At 47.5% G+C, this 22066-nt stretch overlaps 1 protein-coding gene across 6 annotated transcripts in view; it reads left to right on the top strand.

The window, feature by feature from the left end:
* Nucleotides 1-308: 308 nt before the first annotated feature.
* Nucleotides 309-22066, top strand: part of BCL2L14 (BCL2 like 14) — a 33659-nt gene continuing 11901 nt past the window's right edge. Inside the window, exons 1-3 of one of the 6 annotated variants that reach the window (XM_077756462.1) lie at nucleotides 309-478; nucleotides 2330-2388; nucleotides 19202-19635. In XM_077756462.1, coding sequence (XP_077612588.1) covers nucleotides 2357-2388; nucleotides 19202-19635 — 466 coding nt within the window. In that variant the 5' untranslated portion in view covers nucleotides 309-478; nucleotides 2330-2356. Of the gene's footprint in view, nucleotides 479-2329; nucleotides 2394-2460; nucleotides 2484-5875; nucleotides 6041-19032; nucleotides 19102-19201; nucleotides 19636-22066 lie in introns of those variants that run through there. The other 5 variants (XM_077756467.1, XM_077756463.1, XM_077756465.1 and 2 more) reach the window with 5 other exon arrangements.

Here is a 22066-nt window from a genome sequence, read left to right as displayed (position 1 = left end):
TGGAATCCCTGTGGCTTTCCTAGCACTCACCAGACTTGACTTTATCAGAATCCCTGTCCAAAGTCACTGAGATCAGTTCTTTTGGCCTCCACTCCCTCATCTGCAAAAGTGGATTAATAGTACCAACACCACTCTCCATCGGTGTTGACGTGAGGATGAAATAATTTAGCTCACATAATGAGTTTACCCTGCCTGGTGCATGGTAATCCCTCACTAAGTTGTAGTGGCTTTATTGTCTTTTAATGTGGGAGCAAACTGTCGGCAGTTAAAGGAATCCCAGCATTCCTTGTTAGAACTCTGAAAATACTTCCCCATAGAAACACTGTTCTACTCCGTGATTGGATTCTGTACAACTATTATTACCCCTAATCATTCTATGGCCCCGGTGGTTCAGCCTAAGCCTGCAGGTTAGATGGGTTCTCTGGGACTGGCCTGGCAAAACTAATCACCATGAAGAACATTACGGCAAGGAAAAAAGGTAAGTTATAAACAAGTCCCTTACCCATGAACTTTTGAGGGGTGCCTGGGTGGCTCAGTCGGTTGAGCATCTGACTCTTGATTTCAGCTCAAGTCATGATCTCAGGGTCAACAGATAAAGCCCCACATCCAGCTACGAGCTGAGCATGGAGCCTGCTTAGGATTCTCTCTCTCTCTCTCTCTCTCTCTCTCTTTCTCTCCCTCTGCCCCTCCCTCATTCACATTCCCTAAATAAATAGATAAGTAAAATTCTAAAAATTAAAAAAAAAAACTTTTGAAATAGAACCCACTCTTAAGTTTGATATTACCTAGAAGTGAATGTTATGAAGGCAGAGACTTTGGAGATCGCAAATGTACCAGCCTGACGAATGGTAGCTATTCTGCTGACCTGAACTCTTTGAGCAAGAACCTTATGAATGAGGCCAGATGTCAGAGAGACTCAGGGCCAAGGGTAGGAAGCAGAACTGTGTTGTAAAGAAAACTAGGTAGACCTTGGGGGAGACGGGTCAATGGGAGACCATGGTCAATTCTTGGGTACGCCATGGCTGGGGAGAAGTCTTAGACAGGAGCCTGAGAGCGATACGAGAGGGGTACCTACTTGATGCAGAGAAGTACATGAAAACAGAAAGGTCGTGGCCAGTAGCTTGTAGAAGTCTGCCTGGGACCCAAACAGGAAAGGAATAGCTAGACCGGAATTTGAAAGTGAAACAGAACGGCCAGAAGAAATAGAGAAACTATAGCTCCAAGCTTAAGAGCCTAGGAGAGATAGATTCAGGGCCTTTATGTGGAAGTGTTCAAAAAGGTTTGAGTATCACTATAACCCAGAAGCTAAGCTCAGAGGTTTCAGCACACAACTGTGAGACACTCGGGACTTTTCACTGCAGTGAAGTTCAGCATGAAGCTGACGTTCTAGGTGCACAGGATGGCGATGAGCAGAACAGGAAACAGTGAGAGGGGGGAATATTGCAAGAAACACAGGCAGTGGGGAGAGGGGCCGGCTTTTTATGGAGGTACCGTCTCTTCTGCACTCTGGACTGGTGAGAGCCAAGCCGAGACCCAGCTGTGCCCGGACTCAGGTCTGCTGGACTTGGTCTCAAACCTGTTAGTGCACCAGGCACCCCTCACATCTGCTGTGTCTGGAACTACACCTGGACCCTAACACGGCACCAAGATCTTTCAGGATGTTGAAATGCCGCTGGCTAACAGGGAATCTCAGGAATGTATCCTATATTCCCGTCTTCCGCATCCCCAATCCTGATGACACCTTTGCTTGAACAACTTCACTGACAGAATCTCACTTCTCATGAGACACCCATCTTCTTATTAAGCGACGGTCATGGGGCGCCTGGGTGGCTCAGTTGGCTAAGCGATCGACTCTTGATTTCAGCTCAGGTCATGATCTCCCATTTCATGAGATCGACGCCCCTGTTGGGCTCTGTACTGACAATGTAGATCCTGCTTGGAATTCTCTCTCTCCCTCTCTCTCTACCTCTGCCCAGTGCATGCACACACTCTCTCTCTTTCAAAGTGAATAAACTTAAACTTAAAAAAAATTAAAAATAAATAAACACTTATCACATGAAGAATTCCCCCCAACCAGATAGATCAGATCCACCCCCTGGAGACTTCTAGTGCCTGGCCCTTTTTCTGTTCTCCTGAGCTAAGAAGCTAAATCTAATCATTCCTCCCCAAGACACCCAGTTCCATTCTGCTAAGTCCTCTCTCTTCTAGGATAAATGGTCCACATTACACAACCTTAAAAACCAAGGCAATGAGCATTTCCTGATGGCCTTCATGTAAGCAGAGCCCAGTACACATGCAAAGTTGAATAAATTGTCTCTTTGTTCTTTAGGCAAACAAGGTGAAGACAGAAGCGGGGATGGTGAACTCTAATACCAAGAAGACTGATAAGTACTGTAAAAAATGTTCAGAACTTGCTGTGGTGTAGCTATGGGGAAAGCATAGACCAGTTCACCTTGGGGATCTGAAAAGACTTCTAAGAAGAGGTGGGAGTTGAGCTGGGGCTTGAAAGCCTTTGACAAGCAGATGCAGGGAAGGAGGCAGGTGGGGAGTGAAACAAGCAGAGGCCATGGGCTTGAGGACCTTGGTTCTCAGCTTCCTACTTGACCTTGAACATATTTAAAATGAAGGCCTTACACGCTCCTACGCTGTTGGTGGGAATGTAAACTGGTGCAGCCCCTCTGGAAAACAGGGTGGAGGTTCCTCAAAAAATTAACACTAGAACTCCCCTATGGCCCAGCAATAGCACTGCTAGGAATTTACCTGAGGGATACAGGGGTGCTGATGCACAGGGGCACACGTACCCCGATGTTCATAGCAGCACTCTCCACAATAGCTAAATCATGGAAACAGCCTAAGTGTCCATCAGCGGACAAATGGATCAAGAAGATGTGGTTTATCTATACGATGGAATACTCCATGGCAATGAGAAAGAATGAAATCTGGCCACGTGTAGCAGTGTGAATGGAACTTGAGGGTGTTAGGCTGAGCGAAATAAGTCAGAGAAAGGCAGATACCATATGTTTTCACTCATATGTGGAACAAGAGAAACTTAACAGAGGACCATGGGGGAGGGGAAGGGGGAAAATAGTTGGGGAGAGGNGGGATGAGCACTGGGTGTTATATGGAAACCAACATGACAAGAAACTATAATAAAAATAAATAAACATTAAAAAATTAAAAATAATAAAAATAAAATAAAACAAAGGCCCTAAACTAAATGATCTCTAACGTCTAGTGCTAGAAACCCAGCAGGGTGTGAGTTTGGGCATTCCGACTGAGGCAAGAGTCCAAACCTGTGAAGCCCTGGCCTATCAAGGGAGTGGCGTATGTGTTTGGGACAGGCGGTGAGGGGACAAGGGGAAGATAATTTATTCACTATTCTGCCTGTCACACTGATACAGCACCCCCTCACCATTCTGACTGTCATTTTGGGACACTGACAATGTCCTTAGATGGTGTCCTTCTTAGAATAGCAGTTACTATGAGCCAGACACCTTTGGAAGCATTACGTATTTACTTCGATTCTGCACAACAGCCCTGTGAGATAAGTACACGTTTTATTATTCTCATTTTACAGATGAGTAAACAGAGGCACCGAGAGATTAAGTAACTTGCCCAAGTTCATTGAGCAAAGATTTGAACTCAGATAGTCCGGCTTTCTACTTTACTTCTTCAGTAAAAAACACAAGGCCAGGGCTCCTGGGTGACTCAGTCCGATGAGCGGCCAACTCTTGATTTTGGCTCAGGTAAAGATCTCCCAGTTCATGGGATGGAGCCCCCGCATTGGGCTCTGTGTAGGCAACGTGGAGCCTGTTTAGGATTCTCCCTCTGCCTCTCTCTGCCCTGCCCCCACTCACGCTCTCTCTCTCTCTCTCTCAATACATAAATAAACATTTTTTAAAAACACAAGGGCAGAACTGAGCACAGCTCTGTAGGCATGCTCTACCTCACTAGGGTGACAGTACCGCCACACCGTAGCTTCTTTTGCATTCCCATTAACCCAGCCTGAGACAACATCAGACGCCACACCACATCAATGATTCACACTGAGCTGGAAGTTACCTAAAGCCCCTAAAATGTGGGGCGCCTGGGTGGCTCTGTCGGTTAAGCGTCTGACTTCGGCTCAGGTCATGATGTCCCAGTTAGCGGGTTCAAGCCCCGCGTCCGGCTCTGTGCCGACAGCCAGCTCAGAGCCTGGAGCCTGTTTCAGATTCTGTCTCCCTCTCTCTCTGACCCTCCCCTGCTCACACTGTCTCTTTCTCTCAGAAAGAAATAAAACATTTTTTTCAAAAGCCCCTAAAATGCTTTTGACAATAACTGCTCTTAAACCAGGTCATTCCCATTCTGTTCCCATGCAGTTGATTAGTGAATCCCAAACACCAGGCTGTTCGTTAAGCCCTTTAGATGCTCGGCTGTAGCTCCTAGTTTCACCCTACAAGAATTTTGAGACACGATATGTTATCCAATGTTCTCATTCCCAGCTTAGTAATAATACAACATGAGCACCTAATGGTTAGTGGAGGACTCATTAACTAAATATGTTGCACGTAGTATCTTCTCTAGCAGTTTCGTCGTTACCTGAAGTCTTTTGTGACTGTTGCTGCTACAATTATGCTCATTTAAGGGAGCAGAAAGTCAAGGCTAGTGAAGTTAAGAAAATTGCTCAACATCCAATCAGGAAGTGACAGACCCAAGGTTCATCCCCAGGATCGTCTGATTCTGGGGTCAGAACTGATTGATACGCTTTCCTGCCTCTTTGCGTCATCTAGAAACTTGCCATTATCTAAGCCAATCACAAAAAAAAAAAGGTCAAACAGAATCAAGGACAGAACTCAGAGGTAAATTATATCATTCCAGGCATATAGGAGCCAATTATTCATGTAGTCATACATTGATTGAGGCATTTTTTACATAATGTTGAAAGGCCAGAGAAGCTTAGTGATTTGCCCAAGCTCAGACACTTAGGGAAAAAAGGAGATGAAAAAGAAAACCATCAGGGGCACATCGGTGGCTCAGGTGGTTGAGCGTCTGACTCTTGATTCTGGCTGAGGTCATGTTCTCGTGGTTCCTGGGTTGGAGCCCTATGTGGGACTCTGTGCTGACAGTGTGGAACCTCCTTGAGACTCTGTCTCCCTCTCTCTGCCCCTCCCCCCGCTCACTGTGTATCTCTCTCAAAAATAAATAAGTCAACTTTAATTAAAAAAAAAAAAAAAAAAAGGAAAACAATCCAGAGCGGTCAGGCTGTTCATTCCCTCAGCACACATGTTGAGTATAAATGAGTATAAATATACCCCCAAAGTGTTGCAATCACAGTGTCACCTAGACTGCAATTCTCCAACTTGTTTGCACATGTCTCATGAACATCTTTGTCAAAAACCTTGCTGGAGCAAATGTGCACTTGATCAAGGACACCCCCTGGCCCCTGGGAGATGGGATGAGTTTGCCCTGAAGGACTCTCAGGGAACACACGGAAGGAAGCCCCCATTCTAACAGTTCGTACATCCTCCTTTTAGTAATGAGGTCTAGGGTGTTGCAGGGAATCACCGGAGGTGAGCTTTCAGGGGGCACGCTGGCTCCCGGAAAACTACACAAGTCATCTCCACTCATCAGGTGCCACTCGACACTGGCCCCGCGTCTCCCCACCCTGGTCGACACACCTCCACCATCTCCTCTTGACTGAAAGCTTCAATTTTTCTCAGACATTGCCAACTGAGATTCTTTTCCTTGGTAAGACAAGAGAGAAGTCCAACTGAACCAGAGTGGTTCAGTCTTCTTTCCGCTTTCTGTTGTTGTAAATGAATCTTAAAAAAAAAAAAAAAAAATCCTTTCTTTTGTCGTTAATATTTTCAAGAACTTCAGCAGAGATGGATGCTCACTCCGGGCCCGTTCCCGTTCCCCTCTTTTGTATTTGCTGTCTGTCCTAGCCAAGGACAGAGACTCTCTTCTTGCCTGAACTTCAGCCAGGCTCCTCTGAGCCCACGGAGGGCCCCATCCTTGGGCATTCTCTCCCAGAGCCCAGCTTGAGCAGGAATGCTTTCAGGTGAGTTTAGCCACAATCTCCCTCTCTGGATAGCAGATCACCCTTGATATCTCCGGCCAGATTCTTCCTTGCCAGCCACCCCCCAGGGAATGTCTGGCCGCCCTGGCCTGCCTCCAGCAAGGCGCCTTTCAGGTCAGATTAGTCAGATTCCCCCTTATTCCTGATTCTTCTTCTTGGCAATTTTCTATCCACTGGCCCCATCTACTTTGCCTTGTGGTTACATTAAGAGCTAAGCCCCATGTCCCTCCCCGCTACTGCAAAACCTCACTGCAGCCCCTATACCTCATCCTGAATATCATCTACCTTATCATTTTAACAAGTTATAGAATAACTTTTTTAACACCTCTTTTGCACACCTTTTAAATGTGTTCATCTTTTGTTTTTAACATCAGTTTATTTTGAGAGAGAGAGAGAGAGAGAGAGACAGAGGATCCCCGAGCAGGCTCTGCACTGTCAGCACAGAGCCCGATGCGGGGTTCAAACTTGATCTGTGAGATCATGACCCGAGCTGAAATTTTAGCTTAACTCACTGAGTCATGCAGGCTCCCCTATACAGAGGGCACCTGTGTGGTTCAGTCAGTTAAGTATCCAACTTTGGCTCAGGTTGTGATCTCACGCTTCATGAGTTCGAGCCCTGTGTCAGGCTCTGTGCTAACGACTCGGAGCCTGGAGCTTTCAGAGTCTGTGTCTTTCTCTCACTCTCTGTCCCTCCCCCACTTGCACTCTGTCTCTCTTTCAAAAATAACCATTAAAAAAAATTTTTTTTAAGTGAGAGCTCATGCAAGAACTTCCTTTTGACCTCAAAATCAAATGTCTTCCCTTTGCTTCCTTCTCCAGATCACTCCCTTCTACTTCTTAGCCAGTAAGAGGCAGAATCGGGATACAGCTCCAAACTGTCTGCCTCTACAGCCTGAGCCCTTATTATACTATATTATTTGTACATGAGTTATTAACTAAGCCATTAAAAACAACCAATACCAGAACCTCAAGATCTCTATCCCAATGCCTCTCAATCAATTAGACAATTAAAGAAGAATCTGGAGGGAACATGAGGTGCAGAGAATTAAGTGATTTAACCGTTAGGAGATAATTTTTTTCAAAGGTAAAATAAACAAAGCTGGGCCCTCGGTAAAGTGGTAAGGAGTTTTAAACAGCAATATACCACTGCTATAGGGAAAAGGGTTCAGTGTGAACTGAACTAAGCTTCGATTCGCCCAGGGATGAGTGGGTACTTTAAATGGGGACTGAGGGAGGAGAGAGCCGGTAAGCAGAACAGAGCGAAAATGACAAGAAAGGAGAGCTGGCCCGTGTGAAACTATCTGGGTTTGTCAGGTTCCTATCCTCCAACAGACACTGGCAGACAGGGGCCCAGGGCTCGGATGTTGTCTCGAACAAACTCAGTTCTCTTGTGATCCTTGAGTTTTCTGGGGCAGCCACTTCGAGGGAGCCGAGCTTAAGGTCATTATAAGGATGCTACCATGTGCTGTTGGAGATTATGTTAGTATTCCACTCAAGTCTTTATAGGCCAAGGTTGAGGCCGAGTCAAACAAGGGCTCAGAGGAGCCTGGCTAGAATGTGGTCCAAGAGAATCTTATGTGGGTCAACTCCTACCAATACAAAAGAATGTGTCAAATATTTTATTTACCTCATGAATGGGTGGTGGGACTGGTATAATATGACAACTAGTTCCAAGGAGAACTCAAACTGCCATGCATCTATAGTCAGTTAAGAAACGCTGGAACAGGCAGGCCTAGGTGGCTCAGTCAGTTAAACGTCCGACTTTGGCTTATGTCCTGATCTCACGGTTCGTGGGTTCAAGCCCAGCATCGGGCAGGCTCTGTGCTGACAGCTCAAAGCCCGGAACCTGCTTCGGATTCTGTGTCTCCCTCTCTTTGCTCTTCCCCCACTCATGTTCTGTCTCTTTCTCAAAAATAAACATTAAAAACAAATAAAGAAATGCTGGAATAAATTGACAAATAGAGGCAGGCTGGAAAAACAGGTCAATATCCACAGGACAATCAGCAACCCCATTCCACAGGAGTCCATCTGCATTTTAATGGAAGGAGCACTTTGCATTACCACCAGTCTCCTGTACGTCAGCCTTTGTCTCTACCGAGTTGCAAATAACCCCATCAGAAGCAAGCAAAGGTGTACACAGCTGTAAAATCAAGTAATGTCCAAAGGTGCCAGCATTCCATTGAATGGGTATCCAGTAATGTCGTTCTGTCCCCTCAAGATCCTCGTGGTTTTGCCTCCACCTGTCGTCTCGTTGTTCCATATACCAAACCCAACAGCAGTAAAAGTGCATCCAGAAAATCAAAAAGATGATTGAAAAGCATCAGTGGTCAGGGATAGAGCCACACAATGAATATTAAGCAGCCAGTCGATTTCAGTGGTTAGGTTCCTGACCTCTGAAGCCTGGTGGTCTAGGGTCCCTCAGACCCCAACATGGCCACACGCGGTTGTGTTACACTAGGCACTTTTACTCAGCTTCCCTGTGCCTCAAAGTCCTCACCTGTAACATGGGCATAACAAGAAGTACGTATTCCATAGCTGAGTTAATCACTCATAAAGCCTCAGTGAATTACAGATGTCATCCTTACACCTGTGGGAGCCTGTGACCATGAAAGCCCGCCTATCTTCAGTCTACAAGGCAATGCTCAGCGAGGCCAGAATTCTGTCTTCAGGATCACAAATTCTACACTAAGGTCAACATTAAGTCTTTCTCCCAAGGTTCCCATTGCTTCTAGCAGAGGAACCAGTTCCCGTCTGCCAAGTGCAAGATTCAAGCGTAAGCAAAAGTTATCACCACTGGCTCCTTTGACTGGAGAGATGACATTAGCGTCAAGTATGAGGTTCTCCTTGTTTATGAGGAGCGTGGAGCCAAAGTCAAGGTAGTGTAAGTCTGCTGTCACAACTAGCCTCTGCTTCTGTGCCGGTGTGGTCTCTGTACCAGAAGCATCATCATCCATCTTCTCTCCGGTCATAGCAAGACCCCCAAACCAGCACTTCAAATCTTTTATTTTGTCTTCACTCAGACATTCTAACCACCACGTACAGGTTCACCTTGCAGGTGTCGAGGAGGGGAAAAATCTCTTTCCTTGGCCTCTTAGATACTTCACGTATGACCCTGTAAATTAGACAAAGGCAGATTAACAACAGAAAAACAAATCGAAGTTTGCTAACAGGTACAGCTTACATACACATGGGAGAAATTCAGTGATGAGTGACTCAAAAGGGTGGCTAGAACTTGGTGCTTGCATAGCATCTCAACAGAAAACAGTACATCTATACAACTACAGCAAACAAAGAAGCAGTGGTTAACAGACGTGCCAGCACTCGCTGAGGCTATCCCCCGGGGCTCAGAGCAGAGGGAAGAGGCACAAACTCTCATCTGTGAGTCTTACCCAGTCGAAGCTTTTGAGCGCACACTTCCCTATCTGCTGCCCCAGGGTCTTGCTTCTAATTAGCACAAATTTAAGTGTTAACTGCAAGCCTTCCCGGAGCCTGAAAGAGCTGGTGGGCACTTCCCCAGCTTTCTCCCTCCTACCGGCTCCAATAATAAAACCGAGATGTTGGTATCTCCTCGGAAGGAACTTGTCAACACATCTAGTGCCCCAGCCTTTAAGGGCGCCGCCTGAGGGATGGGGCGCCAAATCACCCAGCTCTGATAGCTGACACAGCTTGCCTCTGCCTCCTCCTCCTAGCCCACTCCTGATCACCGGTATCTCCCTCCCTGGAAGGAACTGTACACATGGCTGGTACCCCAGCTTTTACAGATGCCAGCCAAAGGACAGGCCCCCCAGATCACCTGGTTCTGAAAGCGAACAGGGCTTGCATTCACAAATCCCACAGGACTGTAGCAAACAATGAAGCGCTTCTTAATGGGTTCAAGAGCACCCACCTTCACAGATACACACCTAGGTCCGGTATGGAGGGAGGGAAGCGGGCAAAAGAGCCCATCTCCCAGTTTCTACCAGAAAAGCCCTACTATATACTTTCCCAGCTGCTGCCACAGGGTCTGGCCCCCAATCAGCCTGTATCCAGATGCAAACTATGATTTTCCCCTTTGAGACGCTGACAGGTTTTGGCATACCGTCAAGTCCTGGGAGCCACGAAGAAAAAAGCATGGGTAATCACACAGGTTTGGAAGACAACCAATAACCTTTAGTAAAGAGATTGAATCTGTACTCAAAAACCTCCCAGCAAGGGCACCCTGGGTGGCTCAATCAGTTAAGTGTCTGACTTCAGCTCAGGCTCAGGTCATGATCTCGTGGTTCATGAATTCCAGCCCAGCCCCGGGCTCTTTACTGACAGCTCAGAGCCTGGAGCCTGCTTCAGATTCTGTGTGTCCCTGTCTCTCTGTTCCTCCCCCGCCCCTCAAAAATAAACATTAAAAAAAAAAAAATACCTCCCAGCAAATATAATGAAGATGGCTTCATTGGTAAATTGTACTAAACACTTAAAGATGAATTAATACCAATCCTTCTCAGTCTCCCAGAAAAACAGAAGACAAGGAAACACTTCCAAACTCATTTTATAATACCAACATTACCCTAACACCGAAACCAGACAAGAACCCTACAAGAAAAGATAATTAAAGGCCACCATTCCTGATGAACATAGATGCAAAAACCCTTTAGAAATGTTGGCAAATTCAACAATGCATTAAATTCAACAATGCCTTAAAAGAATCAATACACTCTCGCCAAGTAGGATTTATTCCAGGGATGCCAGAATGGTATCCGATCAATGTGATATACCACATAACAAAAGGAAAGATAAAAATCGTATATCATCCCAATAGATGAAGAGAAATCATTGGACAAAATTCAATTTCTTTCATCACGAAAACTCTCAGCAAATCGGGTATATAAGGAACATACCTCAACATAATAAAGGCCAAATATGACAACCCCACAGCTAGCATCACACTCAGTGGCGGAAACTGAAAGCTTTTCCCCTAAGATCAGGAATAAGACAAGGATGCCCCCTCTAGCCACTTCTAGTCAACGTAATATTCGAAGTCCCAGCCGGAGCAATTGGGCAAGAAAAAGAAAATCAAAGGTATCCAAATAAGAAAGGAAGAAGTAAAATTGTCTCGGTTTGTAGATGACATATTATTACTCTAAAGACTCCGCCAAACAAACAAACGAACAAACAAACAAACAAACCTGTAAGAGGGATACCTGGGCGGCTCAGTCAGTTGGGTGTCCACCTCTTAATCTCAGCTCAGGTCTTGATCTCGGGCGGTGAGTTCAAGCCTCACATTGTGCTCCACACTAGGCGTGGAGCCTACTTAAAAACAAACAAACAGGGACGCCTGGGTGGCTCCGTCTGTTGAGCATCTGACTCTTGATTTCAGCTCAGGTCATGATCTCACAGTTCATGAGTTCGAGCCCCACGTTGGGCTCTGCTGACGACACAAAGTCCACTTGACATTCTCTCTCCCCCTCTCTCTGCCCCTCCCTTTCTTACTTGCTCTCTCTCCCAAAATAAATAAACAAACAACCTGCTAGAGCTAATAATTCAATAAGGTTTCAGATACAAAACTCAATATACAAAAATCAGTTACATTTATATATACTAACAATGGACTATTGAAAAAAGAAAACAATCCTGTTTACAACATCCCATTTACAATGGCATCAAAACTAAAATAGTTAGGCACGAATTTAACGAAGGAGACAGATTTCATTCAGTTTCATCATTGAGCTGACTGCTCCACTCTGTCTTCCTCTGTCTCTCTCCCCACTCGCATGTGCTCTCTCTCTCTCTCTCTCTCTGAAAAGAAAAAAAGAAAAACCATTCTTAATGTTTTAATACCCCTTAAATTGACTAGACTAGCACATGTTATGTGCAATAAATATTAGTTTGCTGGTTAAAATCTACTTTGAGTCACATAGAACAACTTTCCCATAACCACTGTCCATTTGTTTCTCATGGACCTGTTTGCCCAACATCAAAACGGCCAATTCTTCCTTCACTTTTATGAAATTAGCCTTAATTCCTCTTTCCCCACCTCACACTTCCTTCATCTTCATGTTTTACTGGCCAGATCTCAAGGTTTCATTATCACACGGATGGCCGTAAATGTCTCTTTCGGTTAAGAATCTGGAGAGAATGTGAAATCATATTTAACTATCTTCTTTCATATACATAGGGAATTCTATCTTTAAAACGTGAAAAAAAAAAAAAGAGGGTCACCTGGGTGGCTCGGTTGGTTAAGCATCAGGCTTTGGCTCAGGTCACGATCTCATGGTTCATGGGTTTGAGCCCCGCATCGGGCTCTGCACTGACAGCATGGAGCCTGATTTGATCCTCTGCCTTTCTCTCTCTCTTTCTCTCTCTCTCTCTCTGTCCCTCCCCTGCCTAAAACATTTTTAAAAGAATGATAAAATTGGTGAGGAGGGAATGAGTTTTGTGGCTTCTACAACTGGGGTTAGAGTCAGTTTTTCAAGGGTTGCCAGTGGTCCCATTTGAATAGACTGAATCACAGAGGAGGGGTAACGTGATACAGTGTGAGGGGCTAGGAGACCAGGGTTCGGATCTCAGCTCAACTGACAGGGACCATTAGCAAAATACGCTGTTTCCCTGAGCCTGTTTCCTCATCTGTAAAATGGGCGCCGTAACACCTGCTTCTCAGTGTCATTAAGATTAAATGTAGACAAGAGCTGTCGTATCCATACTAGGTGGTCAGTAAACACTTGCTGACCCAATGAAATGTAAAGAACTTGAAGAACTACCAGGAAAACACCCACCTAATTGTCCCAAAGGGCAGTGAGAGTTTTTGATAAAGGAGGTGGAACTACTTTTAGTCAAATTACATGGGCAAAGGTCAACCCCTCCTTCAGTTAAAAAGCTGGGGGCAGGGCTTAAGCAGGAAGTGGGAGTCTTCCCTAAGCCTTACTTCAGCCTTACTGGTCCCAAACCTGCAGCAGCTACAACCAGATGGGACCTTGGGTCGCACGAGCCTCCGTAAATGAGGAGCCCAGAAGCCTGGGGGAAAGTTTCCTCTTCAGTTTTGTGGCGAGAGACTCGGGTATAGAAATACCCTTGCTGCCTACCTTGACCCGAAGCGGGAGAAACCCCTGCCGGCTCTGTTCCCAGGTAACACCAGGGGGCGCCGGTGTTCCCAGGAGGACCCAGTTGGGGTCTTCAGTCCCGCATTTGCTAAGGAGACCAGTCTAACCAGGGGAGCGGTCTGCTTGGTTTATGAAAAAGTTCTTATCATGTGAATCTCGGGAAGCCGGATGACAGCGAAGATTCTAGTTTGTTGGGGTTTCCAGGAAAACGACAGAAAAAGATGGATTCGGTTTCTCTCTCATTTCTCCTCTGCCGTAGAAGGTTTACAGCACATAGAAGGGGCTGGGTCCTGGGTGGTGCTACGCGTTCTCTCTCACCGTGCGACAAGGTGTGTGGTGACGTGACAGCCCACTAGTGGCCAGGAGCACACGCACGTGCTGTCGCCCTCGCCTAGGGCGGGATGGGGCTGGGACACGGAATCTGGGTTTGCACCCAGGCTGCTGAGCACCCACAGTGGGACCGCGGTCTGGCTCTGGCTCTCCCTCCCCTNTACGACTGAAGTGCTTGCTCTAAGGGCCTGTCTCTCACGTTAGTTTCTGTTGTGGGAAGTGAAGATATTTGTAGCTCATTTCACCGTTAGGATTACAAAACGTGTCGTCCCCCGAGAGGGCAAACGGGGCAGAGGTGTGGAGAGAGAAACATGTCTGGAGTTCAGGGAGGAAACGTTCTGAAGGGCACGGGGGGGGGCGCCGGATGCTGAGGGGAGGCTCAAGGCCACCAGACAAAATGCAGCCCACAGGTCTGCGAACTCCCCCCGGGGACGCGTGCGGCCGCCGGCGGGGCCCCGGCCTCATCTGCACACCCAGAGCCGCCGCCGGAAGCCGGCCGTTGCGCTGAGCCCCGCAGGCGCCCCGCGTGGCCTTGGCCTTCGCACGGGGCGGACCTGCACCCAGCAAGCTGAGCTCAGGGCGGCCCAGCTTGCCTCGGGCGACCTCCGCGCGGGAACCACGGGGCACGAGTGCTTATCCATTACCTTCCAGAGGAAGGGAAGTGAAATCCAACCTCCACGGGGAATCCGCTGCTAAAAATCCCCCAGAGTGTGGCTGTCAGGTGATGACAGCTGAGGAGCTTCCCGAAACTTCGGACTTCGCAGCTGAATATGCACAGCCCTCTGCGCAGGGGCTCCCAAAGGGAGAGGGGAGGCCCGGGGGACTTTGGCCATTTAGGAGGGAGAGAGGGGAGGAGCCCTAAGGGAGGGAAGAGAGGCCAACCCGAGAAGCTTATGGATCAGGAGAGCAGATGTAGACAGAGGGCAGGAGGAGCAGGGCCGTGTACCCCGAGTCCCTGAGTTAGAATAAGCCTCCCCGGTCTTACTGTGCGGCTGATCCCCCGACTCCAGGCTCTGAACCAGCCGGGGGTGGGGGAGGGGCCACCCAGAGCTGCGGAATATTTATGGTGTGAGTTTCCATAAATTCAAAAGTTGGGCTGGGGCGCCTGGGTGGCTTAGTCGGTTAAGCGTCCGACTCTCGCTTAGGTCATGATCTCGCGGTTCGTGGGTTCGAGCCCCGCGTCGGGCTCTGTGCTGACTGCCGGCTCGGAGCCTGGAGCCTGTTTCAGTCTGTGACTCCCTCACTCTCTGACCCTCCCCTGCTCATGCTGTCTCTCTCTCTCTCCTAGAAATAAATAAAACATTAAAAAAAAAGTTAAAAAAAAAAGTTGGGCTTTGACTTTCCACAATAGCTGAGAGCAGAAGGGATCCAACATGCGATAAACTATGGCTGCTTTAAATCAAGCCTTAGCTACAACGTTAACAGCTCTCCCTTCATTGACAATGCGGGTCAGTAGAGGGGAAGACCCTGCCCTTGTCAAACGCATTTAAAGTGTCTGAACGGATACTTTTATTAAGTCTCCACTATTTTATTTTAGCCCAGGGCTTTCCAGGCCCTGGTCACAGCATCCACACACCCCCTCCCCCCCCTTACCCCGCTCTAGGGCTGCCTCATCCGGGCCAATACCTGAGCTCTGCCGTGCTTTCTGCTTCTGTCTCATTTTCAGACTTGCCCTTTAGCTTGGCCAAGGGCCCCATTCCTTTCTAGCCTGTAACACAACAAAAATCCCTTCTTTCACATGGAAAGACCGTATGCTCCATTGTGACCTCAGTAATTTTCCCCTTTTCTGATCATGCTCCTGAGTCAGCATCCAGCAAACTCTTTTCTTTTCTCTTTCTTTAATGTTTATGTGTTTCTGAAAGAGAACGAGACAGAGCATGAGCAGGGGGAGGGGCAGAGAGAGAGAGAGAGAGGGAGGCACAGAATCCAAAGTAGGCCCCAGGCTCTGAGCTGTCAGCACAGAGCCTGACTCGTGAACCATGAGATCTTAAAGAAGACCCTACTTCTCTCAGTCAGTCACACACACACACACACACACACACACACACACTTTTAAATTTTCTTTTTACTTTTTTATTTATTTTTGAGACAGACAGACGGAGCATGAATAGGGGAGGAGCAGAAAGGGAGGCATAGAATCGGAAACAGGGCTTGAACCCATGGACTGTGAGATCATGACCTGAGCCGAAGTCCGACGCTTAACTGACTGAGCCACCCAGGCACGCGTGCGCGAGCACACACACACACACACACACACACACACACACACTATTTTAAAGTCTTCCCACTACACTAGAAAGGTTTGGGGTTTTTTAACTTATGTGCAGGTTCTTCGGAAGCACAGTATGGCTTGAGGAGAGGGCTCGCCTTCCCACCCAGGACACGGTTCTTGCAGGACCTGAGTGCGTTTCCTGCCCGGAGCCTTCCTTAGCTGCCCAATTCAAAAGGAACCTTCAAATGTAAAACCTGATCACTTCTCTCCTGACACAGTACAGCTCTGGGCTCAGCTCCTGCCACACGGAGTGGGCTGCCCCAGTTCCGGCCGCCTAGCCTGCTCTTGCCTCACTCTTTCTGGCTTCTTCTCTCCCTTATGTCAGGCTGCTCACTCTCGCCCTTGGTCCCTCTCACTCACTCACTTTTATCACCCTTCTCAACATCTTACGTTCCTACGGTTGCCAGATTTGCGTAAAAATGCAAGACGTCCAATTTAGTTGGCATTTCAGATAAACAACACTTTTTTTTTTAAGTATAAGCCTGTTCCATACAATATTTGGGACATGTTTATACTAAAAAATATTTGCTTATCTGAAATTCAAGTTTAATAGGATGCTCTGTATTTTATCTGGCAGCTCTATAATCATTTTTCCTTCATGCAGCAAATATTTATGGAGAACTTACCATGTGTCAGGCATGGTGCTTGGTGCTAGGAAAGCCAGCCAGGTCCCAGCCTTCATTTCTTACAGAATATATACTTTACATACCCACCCACACACATACACACACTATACACATATATATGTATACAAGAGGGTGGCTTTTGTGCTAAACCAGATATTTGTATGTCACTAGTTTTCTGAATTGCTGCATTGGAGGAGGTTGCTTTTATAAACATTAATATTTACTTACAAAAAAGTAACCTATTCAAATAGTATAATTGTAATAAATAATGACGCCAATATTTCTTGAGCATTTATCATCTACCGTCCACTATTTTAAGTGTACACACACATTCTTTGTATCCCCATACAAACTTGAGAAAGCAGGTTTTTTGGTTTGTTTTTGTTTTTTGAGAGAGAGAGAGAGAGAGAGAGACCGTGAGAAGGGGAAGAGGCACAAAGAAAATCGTATGTAAGCTCCATGCCCAGTGCAGAGCTCACCTCCATTCCAGGCTTCATCTGATGACCACCGTGAGATCATGACCTAAGCCGAAATCCAGAGTCAGACACTCAACCAACTGAGCTACCCAGTCGCCCCTAAGTAGGGTTTTTTTTTAAAATCCCCATCTTGTAGATGGGAAAACGGGGGCACGAATAAATTAAGAAACGTACCTGGTCACACAGCTAGTAAGCCGATGGCCCGGCATGTGAACTAGGTTAACTACATCAAGAGACCAGCATGTAAACTACTACTTTGTACAGACCAACACTTGTTTTCAGTATTTTCACAGGTTGTCATTTAGTCCTCCTACATGGTCAGTGAGTTAGAGAATGTGAGTCACTTTTTATAAATAGGGAAATAACACCTCAGAGAGGTTAGTGATTGGCTTCAGTCCCCTTACCAATAAGTAAAAAAGCAGGCCTTCAACCCATCTTCTTGCTGCAAATGCTGCACTCTCCCTATACCGCCTGAAACCCCCTTGGAGCTTAATTGAAGCAGCAGTGATCCCCGAAGTGAGTTTCATAAATATTCCTTTATGGAAAAAAAGGGGGGAGGGGGCGCCTGGATGGCTCAGTTGGTTAAGCCGCTGACTTCAGCCCAGGTCAGGATCTCTTGGTTCGAGGGCAAGCCCCGCATCGGGTTCTGTGCTGACAGCTCAGAGCCTGGAGCCTGCTTCAGATTCTGTGTGTCCCTGTCTCTCTGCTCCTTCCCCACTCATGCTGTGTGTGTGTGTCTCTCTCTCTCTCAAAAATAAACATTTAATAAATAAATAAATATTCCTTAATGAAAGACTTATCCAGGCACTCGTTCAAACACTTAAGTTCTATTCTAGATGTTTTACAAATATTAACTCATTTAAGCTCCAGAACAGTATGAAACGGGTACTGTTAGCATGCCCATTCTCAACATGAGAAACTGAGGCACGGAGGCCAGTCACAGAACTGCCAGTGGTGGAGCCAGGATTTGAACCCAGTATCTCTCCAAGTAGGAAAAAACGTTCCACAAGTTACCGTCCAGTGCCTTTCTGCTCCCGGTGTTACCGTAGGCACCGGACATGAGGCTGAGACAGAGGAGCACATGGCCTCATGGGGTTTATATTCTGCTGAGGATATATACATATACATATATGTACATATATACATATATACACATATACATATACATATATACTTGGGAAAGGATCCTACTGGGGTTGGGGGGGGGCACTAACACCATATCTGGAAGCGGCAAATGGTTGACCTTTGAGACCACATGGTGGGGGAAGGGGAGAATGTTGGGGGGAGGGAGATGCAAAGGGAATCTATCTCATCATCTTAGTCCTTGGGTCGACCTTTCCAAAACCTGCCAGCGACTGTATCACTCTCCCGCTAAAACTTTGGAAAGCTCTCTGCTGCCTGCATCGGCGCTCTTCAAATCTGTAAAAATAACGGGATTTTTTTTCAGATGGGATATTTTAAAGTTTATTTATTGATTTATTTTGAGAGAGAGAGAGAGGGAGGGAGAGAGAGCACACATGCAAGACTGCGTGCACTAGCGGGGGCAGCGAGAGAGGGAGAAAGAATCCCAAGAAGGCTCTGATGCAGGGCTCGAACTCACGAACTGTGAGATCATGACCTGAGCCGAAATCAGGAGTCAGAAGCTTAACTGCCTGAGCCACCCAGGCGCCCCCAGGTGAAATCTTACACGGAATACCAAGATGGCAGGAGATGGAAGCAGACCTATGCAAGCCAGTGGAGAGGGTCAAGGATGAAGGAAGAGAGGATGGGAAGGGTCAGAGATCCCAGGGACTTCCCTCCTGAGTTAGCCTCCCCCTTTGCCCACCCACCCTCCCCAAGAAGCCCTTCAACTGCCTCTCCGAGGTCTCAGGTCTTGGGCTCCTTTGGGAAGTACTGACTGAGCAAAGTGAGAAAACGCGGAGTTTTTTAGTCGCAGGTTCCAAGGCCCCCAGAGTTGGCCCCGCTGCCATTATTTCACTTGCTGTCCCTCCCTCCCCCAACCCCGGCTGTTCGGCCCTCTGGCCACTCTTCAAACACATCCCAAACTCAACCACGGTCTGCCCTCTGCCCACCCTGTTCTTAGCCCCAATACCATTCCACCCGCCTAAACCCTTTCTGTGTGTCCAGGAGGCTTCGCGTGCTCTGACCCGGTTCCTCTTCCTCTGGAGCTGCCTCTGTGCCTTCTCTCTTCCTCTGCGAGGCTGCGCTTTCAGAAGGAACCCTGGATTTCCCATGTCTGATTACTCGCTGCCTCTCTGCACGAACAGAATAGGTGCTCAATGAATGTTCGCCGCGATCCACCGGTCTCTCCTGACCTACAGAGAGTAGCGCGCCCACAGGTACAAGGACACGTGTGGACTTTGTTGTTGCAGGCTCGCCATGTGCACCGTCAGTGCCCGTGACCTGGAGGAGATCCCCTTAGACGATGACGACCCGGACAGCATGGAATTCAAAATCCTGGCGTTCTACGCCAAACACCACGTCTTCAGGAACACGCATGCCGCCTCCTCGTCAAAGCTGCCCAGAGCGAGAAGTTTGTCCCAGAGAGGACTGGGGAGTTGGCCAGCAAACGAGTGGACACAAGTGTCATGGGCTTGGAGAACGTCCCCGTCCACCGAGAAGGCCGCGAACCTGGGCAAGAAAAAGTCTTCCTGGAGAACACTCTTCGGAGTGGCGGAGAGGGAGGAAAATGAACAGAGCCCCCCTATGTTCCATCTCCAGGGTCGGACAGTAGCAGAGTTTCAAGGGCCCAGTCAGCCAAGGACTCGGTCCCTTTCCAACGTGGGACCCCGTATAGAGCATGAAGGTAGGATTTGGGGGATCCTGCTCTCCCACAGCAAAATCTTCCCCTTCTTTGTGTGCACAGTGGTTCATCTCCTCCCAGTTGGTAATGTGGTCTGAGGGAGGGCACTCCGTTGTGCCTCGGTTTCCCCACTTATCAATATTCAATAATAACAGCCTTGCTTTTCTGAAGGCCAAGCAGAAAGTAAGAGAATGGCAGCGAAGGGTGACAGGACTGATTGTCCAGCTCCTCTGTCTATAAATAAGTTTGCTGCCCAAATTCCTGATCCTCTGTGCCAGAGACCAGTATAAAGGAAAGAGCCCTACATAGGGGTTCAGGCTGGCACCCTTCTGGAGGTAAGTGAACTCACCTCTCTGGGCCTTTATTTCCATCTGTACATTGGGATGTCCCACCCTCCCGACCTCTTAGGATGGATGGAAAGATCAGGTAGCTATATACAAAAATACTTCTTCAAAGTATAAAGCACTCTAGGAAAAAGCAAACACACAACTGAGAAGCATTTTGTTAAAACCTTCCCTCAGTGGGACAAAATACATTCTATTGAATAAAACATGTTCGCGAAGGGCTTTACCATAGAGACTTGCCCTCCATCGACCAGCTTCTTGCCCTTTAACAACGCCTAGGACTCTCTGCCCAGATTTTAAAAGAAACCCCCCACTCCTGCTGGGCTTGGCGGCTGGGGTAGATTGTCAATAATTAGTCAACAGGTGGCAGTAATGTCTCAATTTTAAAATGGTGTGACTGTCCCGGCTTACTTGGAGCAACAACGCACGCCTGGTAGTTTTTGATCCCTCGTGATGATCAAGGAAATGTTGATTTCCCGCTAGACTTTAAAACTATTAGAACCAGGGGGCACCTGGGTGGCTCAGTTGGTTAAACGTCTGACTTCAGCTCAGGTCATGATCTCATGGTCCGTGGGTTCGAGCCCCGCGTCGAGCTCTGTGCTGACTGCCGGCTCAGAGCCTGGAGCCTGTTTCAGATTCTGTCTCCCTCTCTCTCTGACCCTCCCCTGCTCACGCTGTCTGTCTCTCTCTCTCTCTCTCTCTTAGAAATAATAAAACATTAAAAAAACTAAAATGTGATAAACTTTTAGAACGAGAGGGGAACTCCTCCTTCCATGTACTGTAGCACAAGCTCCCATTGGGGATGGTAGCTTAGCTCTGGAGCATACAGAACCGTGGGAAAGCACCTAAATAGGCTTCTCTGCTTGGCTCTCCTCTGGATTTTTCCGAGAGACAGAGGCAGCTTTTACAAACTTTAATCTTCTGGTTTCCCGAGACAAATGACACTCTGTATTTCGATAACCTGAAGTGCCATTTGACCTTTCTCACTTACTAAAATTCTGAGATCTTTATGTAGACATAGACACCTCTAGAACAGTAGGAATGACCCTCCCTAGGGAGGTCTCGCTGTAGACACTTGGGTTCCATGTGTCTTCCCTTCCCACCTCTCTGTAGCCCACTCTCTTACTTGGTCGGTCACGGGGGCAGTCTGTTGGTTTTTCATCGGATGTGGCTCATCTCTTTTGCTACATAAAACTCAGAGCTTCGCAGCTGGTGTCGCCCGAGTTCTTTTACCTGAAGGTCACAGCTTAGCCCTCGCTGCTGTTTGCAGGACTCAGACACCAGGCTTCAGTGAGAACTGTAAGGTCACGTCACAAGATCGAAGTCTAGAAGCGAGAGGTCTTAGGAGGTAGAGAAACAGGTGTCAGGACCAATCTTAGAAACTACCTGCGAGCCCTTATTTGTCCACAGCTAGGATTCGCTACATGTGGAATGATCCTACTCTGCCATCCCTTGGCTAGTAACTTCCAACCTCAGAGTCACCTCGTATGCCAAAGTGGCTGCTGAGACGCCAGCCATCATCTCTCCATTTCAAGCGGGGAAAAGAGGAAGCAAGTGGTGGGAGGAACAAAAGGGGGTCTTTCTAGAGACTTCAGTTCCGTTTTAGAGAGCTTTCTTGGAACTGCACTCAACTCTTCTTACATCTCACTGGCCACTCTTTACTGGAAAGAAGGCTGGGAAATGTAGTCTGTGCAGCTGAAGGCATTGCTGCCTGTGACACTTGAGGGGTCTCTTGCTAAGGAGGAAGAAAATGGATACTGGGAAGGGAAGAGTGGTCTCAACCATGGAGAAATACCCTGCCCCTTCTCTTTAAAACAAAAGCCTCGCACAGGGGGTGGGAGTGGGGGGCAGGGGGGAACGCCCGGGTGGCTCACTTGGTTGAGTGACTGAGAGTCTCATTCTTGGTTTTGGCTCCGGTCCTGATCTCATGGCCCGAATCAGGCTCTACACCACACTGGCAGCTTGGAGGCTGCTCGAGACCCTCTCTCTTTCCCTCTCTCTCTGCGCTCCCCCTCTTGCGTTGTGTCTCAAAATAAATAAATGTGCTTTAGAATAAATAAATACATACATCCACAAACCCTGCCTCCAGC

Source organism: Crocuta crocuta, unplaced genomic scaffold, assembly GCF_008692635.1.
Source record: "Crocuta crocuta isolate KB4526 unplaced genomic scaffold, BGI_CrCroc_1.0 scaffold262, whole genome shotgun sequence".
Lineage (NCBI taxonomy): Eukaryota > Metazoa > Chordata > Mammalia > Carnivora > Hyaenidae > Crocuta > Crocuta crocuta.
Note: the sequence above shows the minus strand (reverse complement) of the source record. Positions and strands in the feature narration are given on the sequence as shown.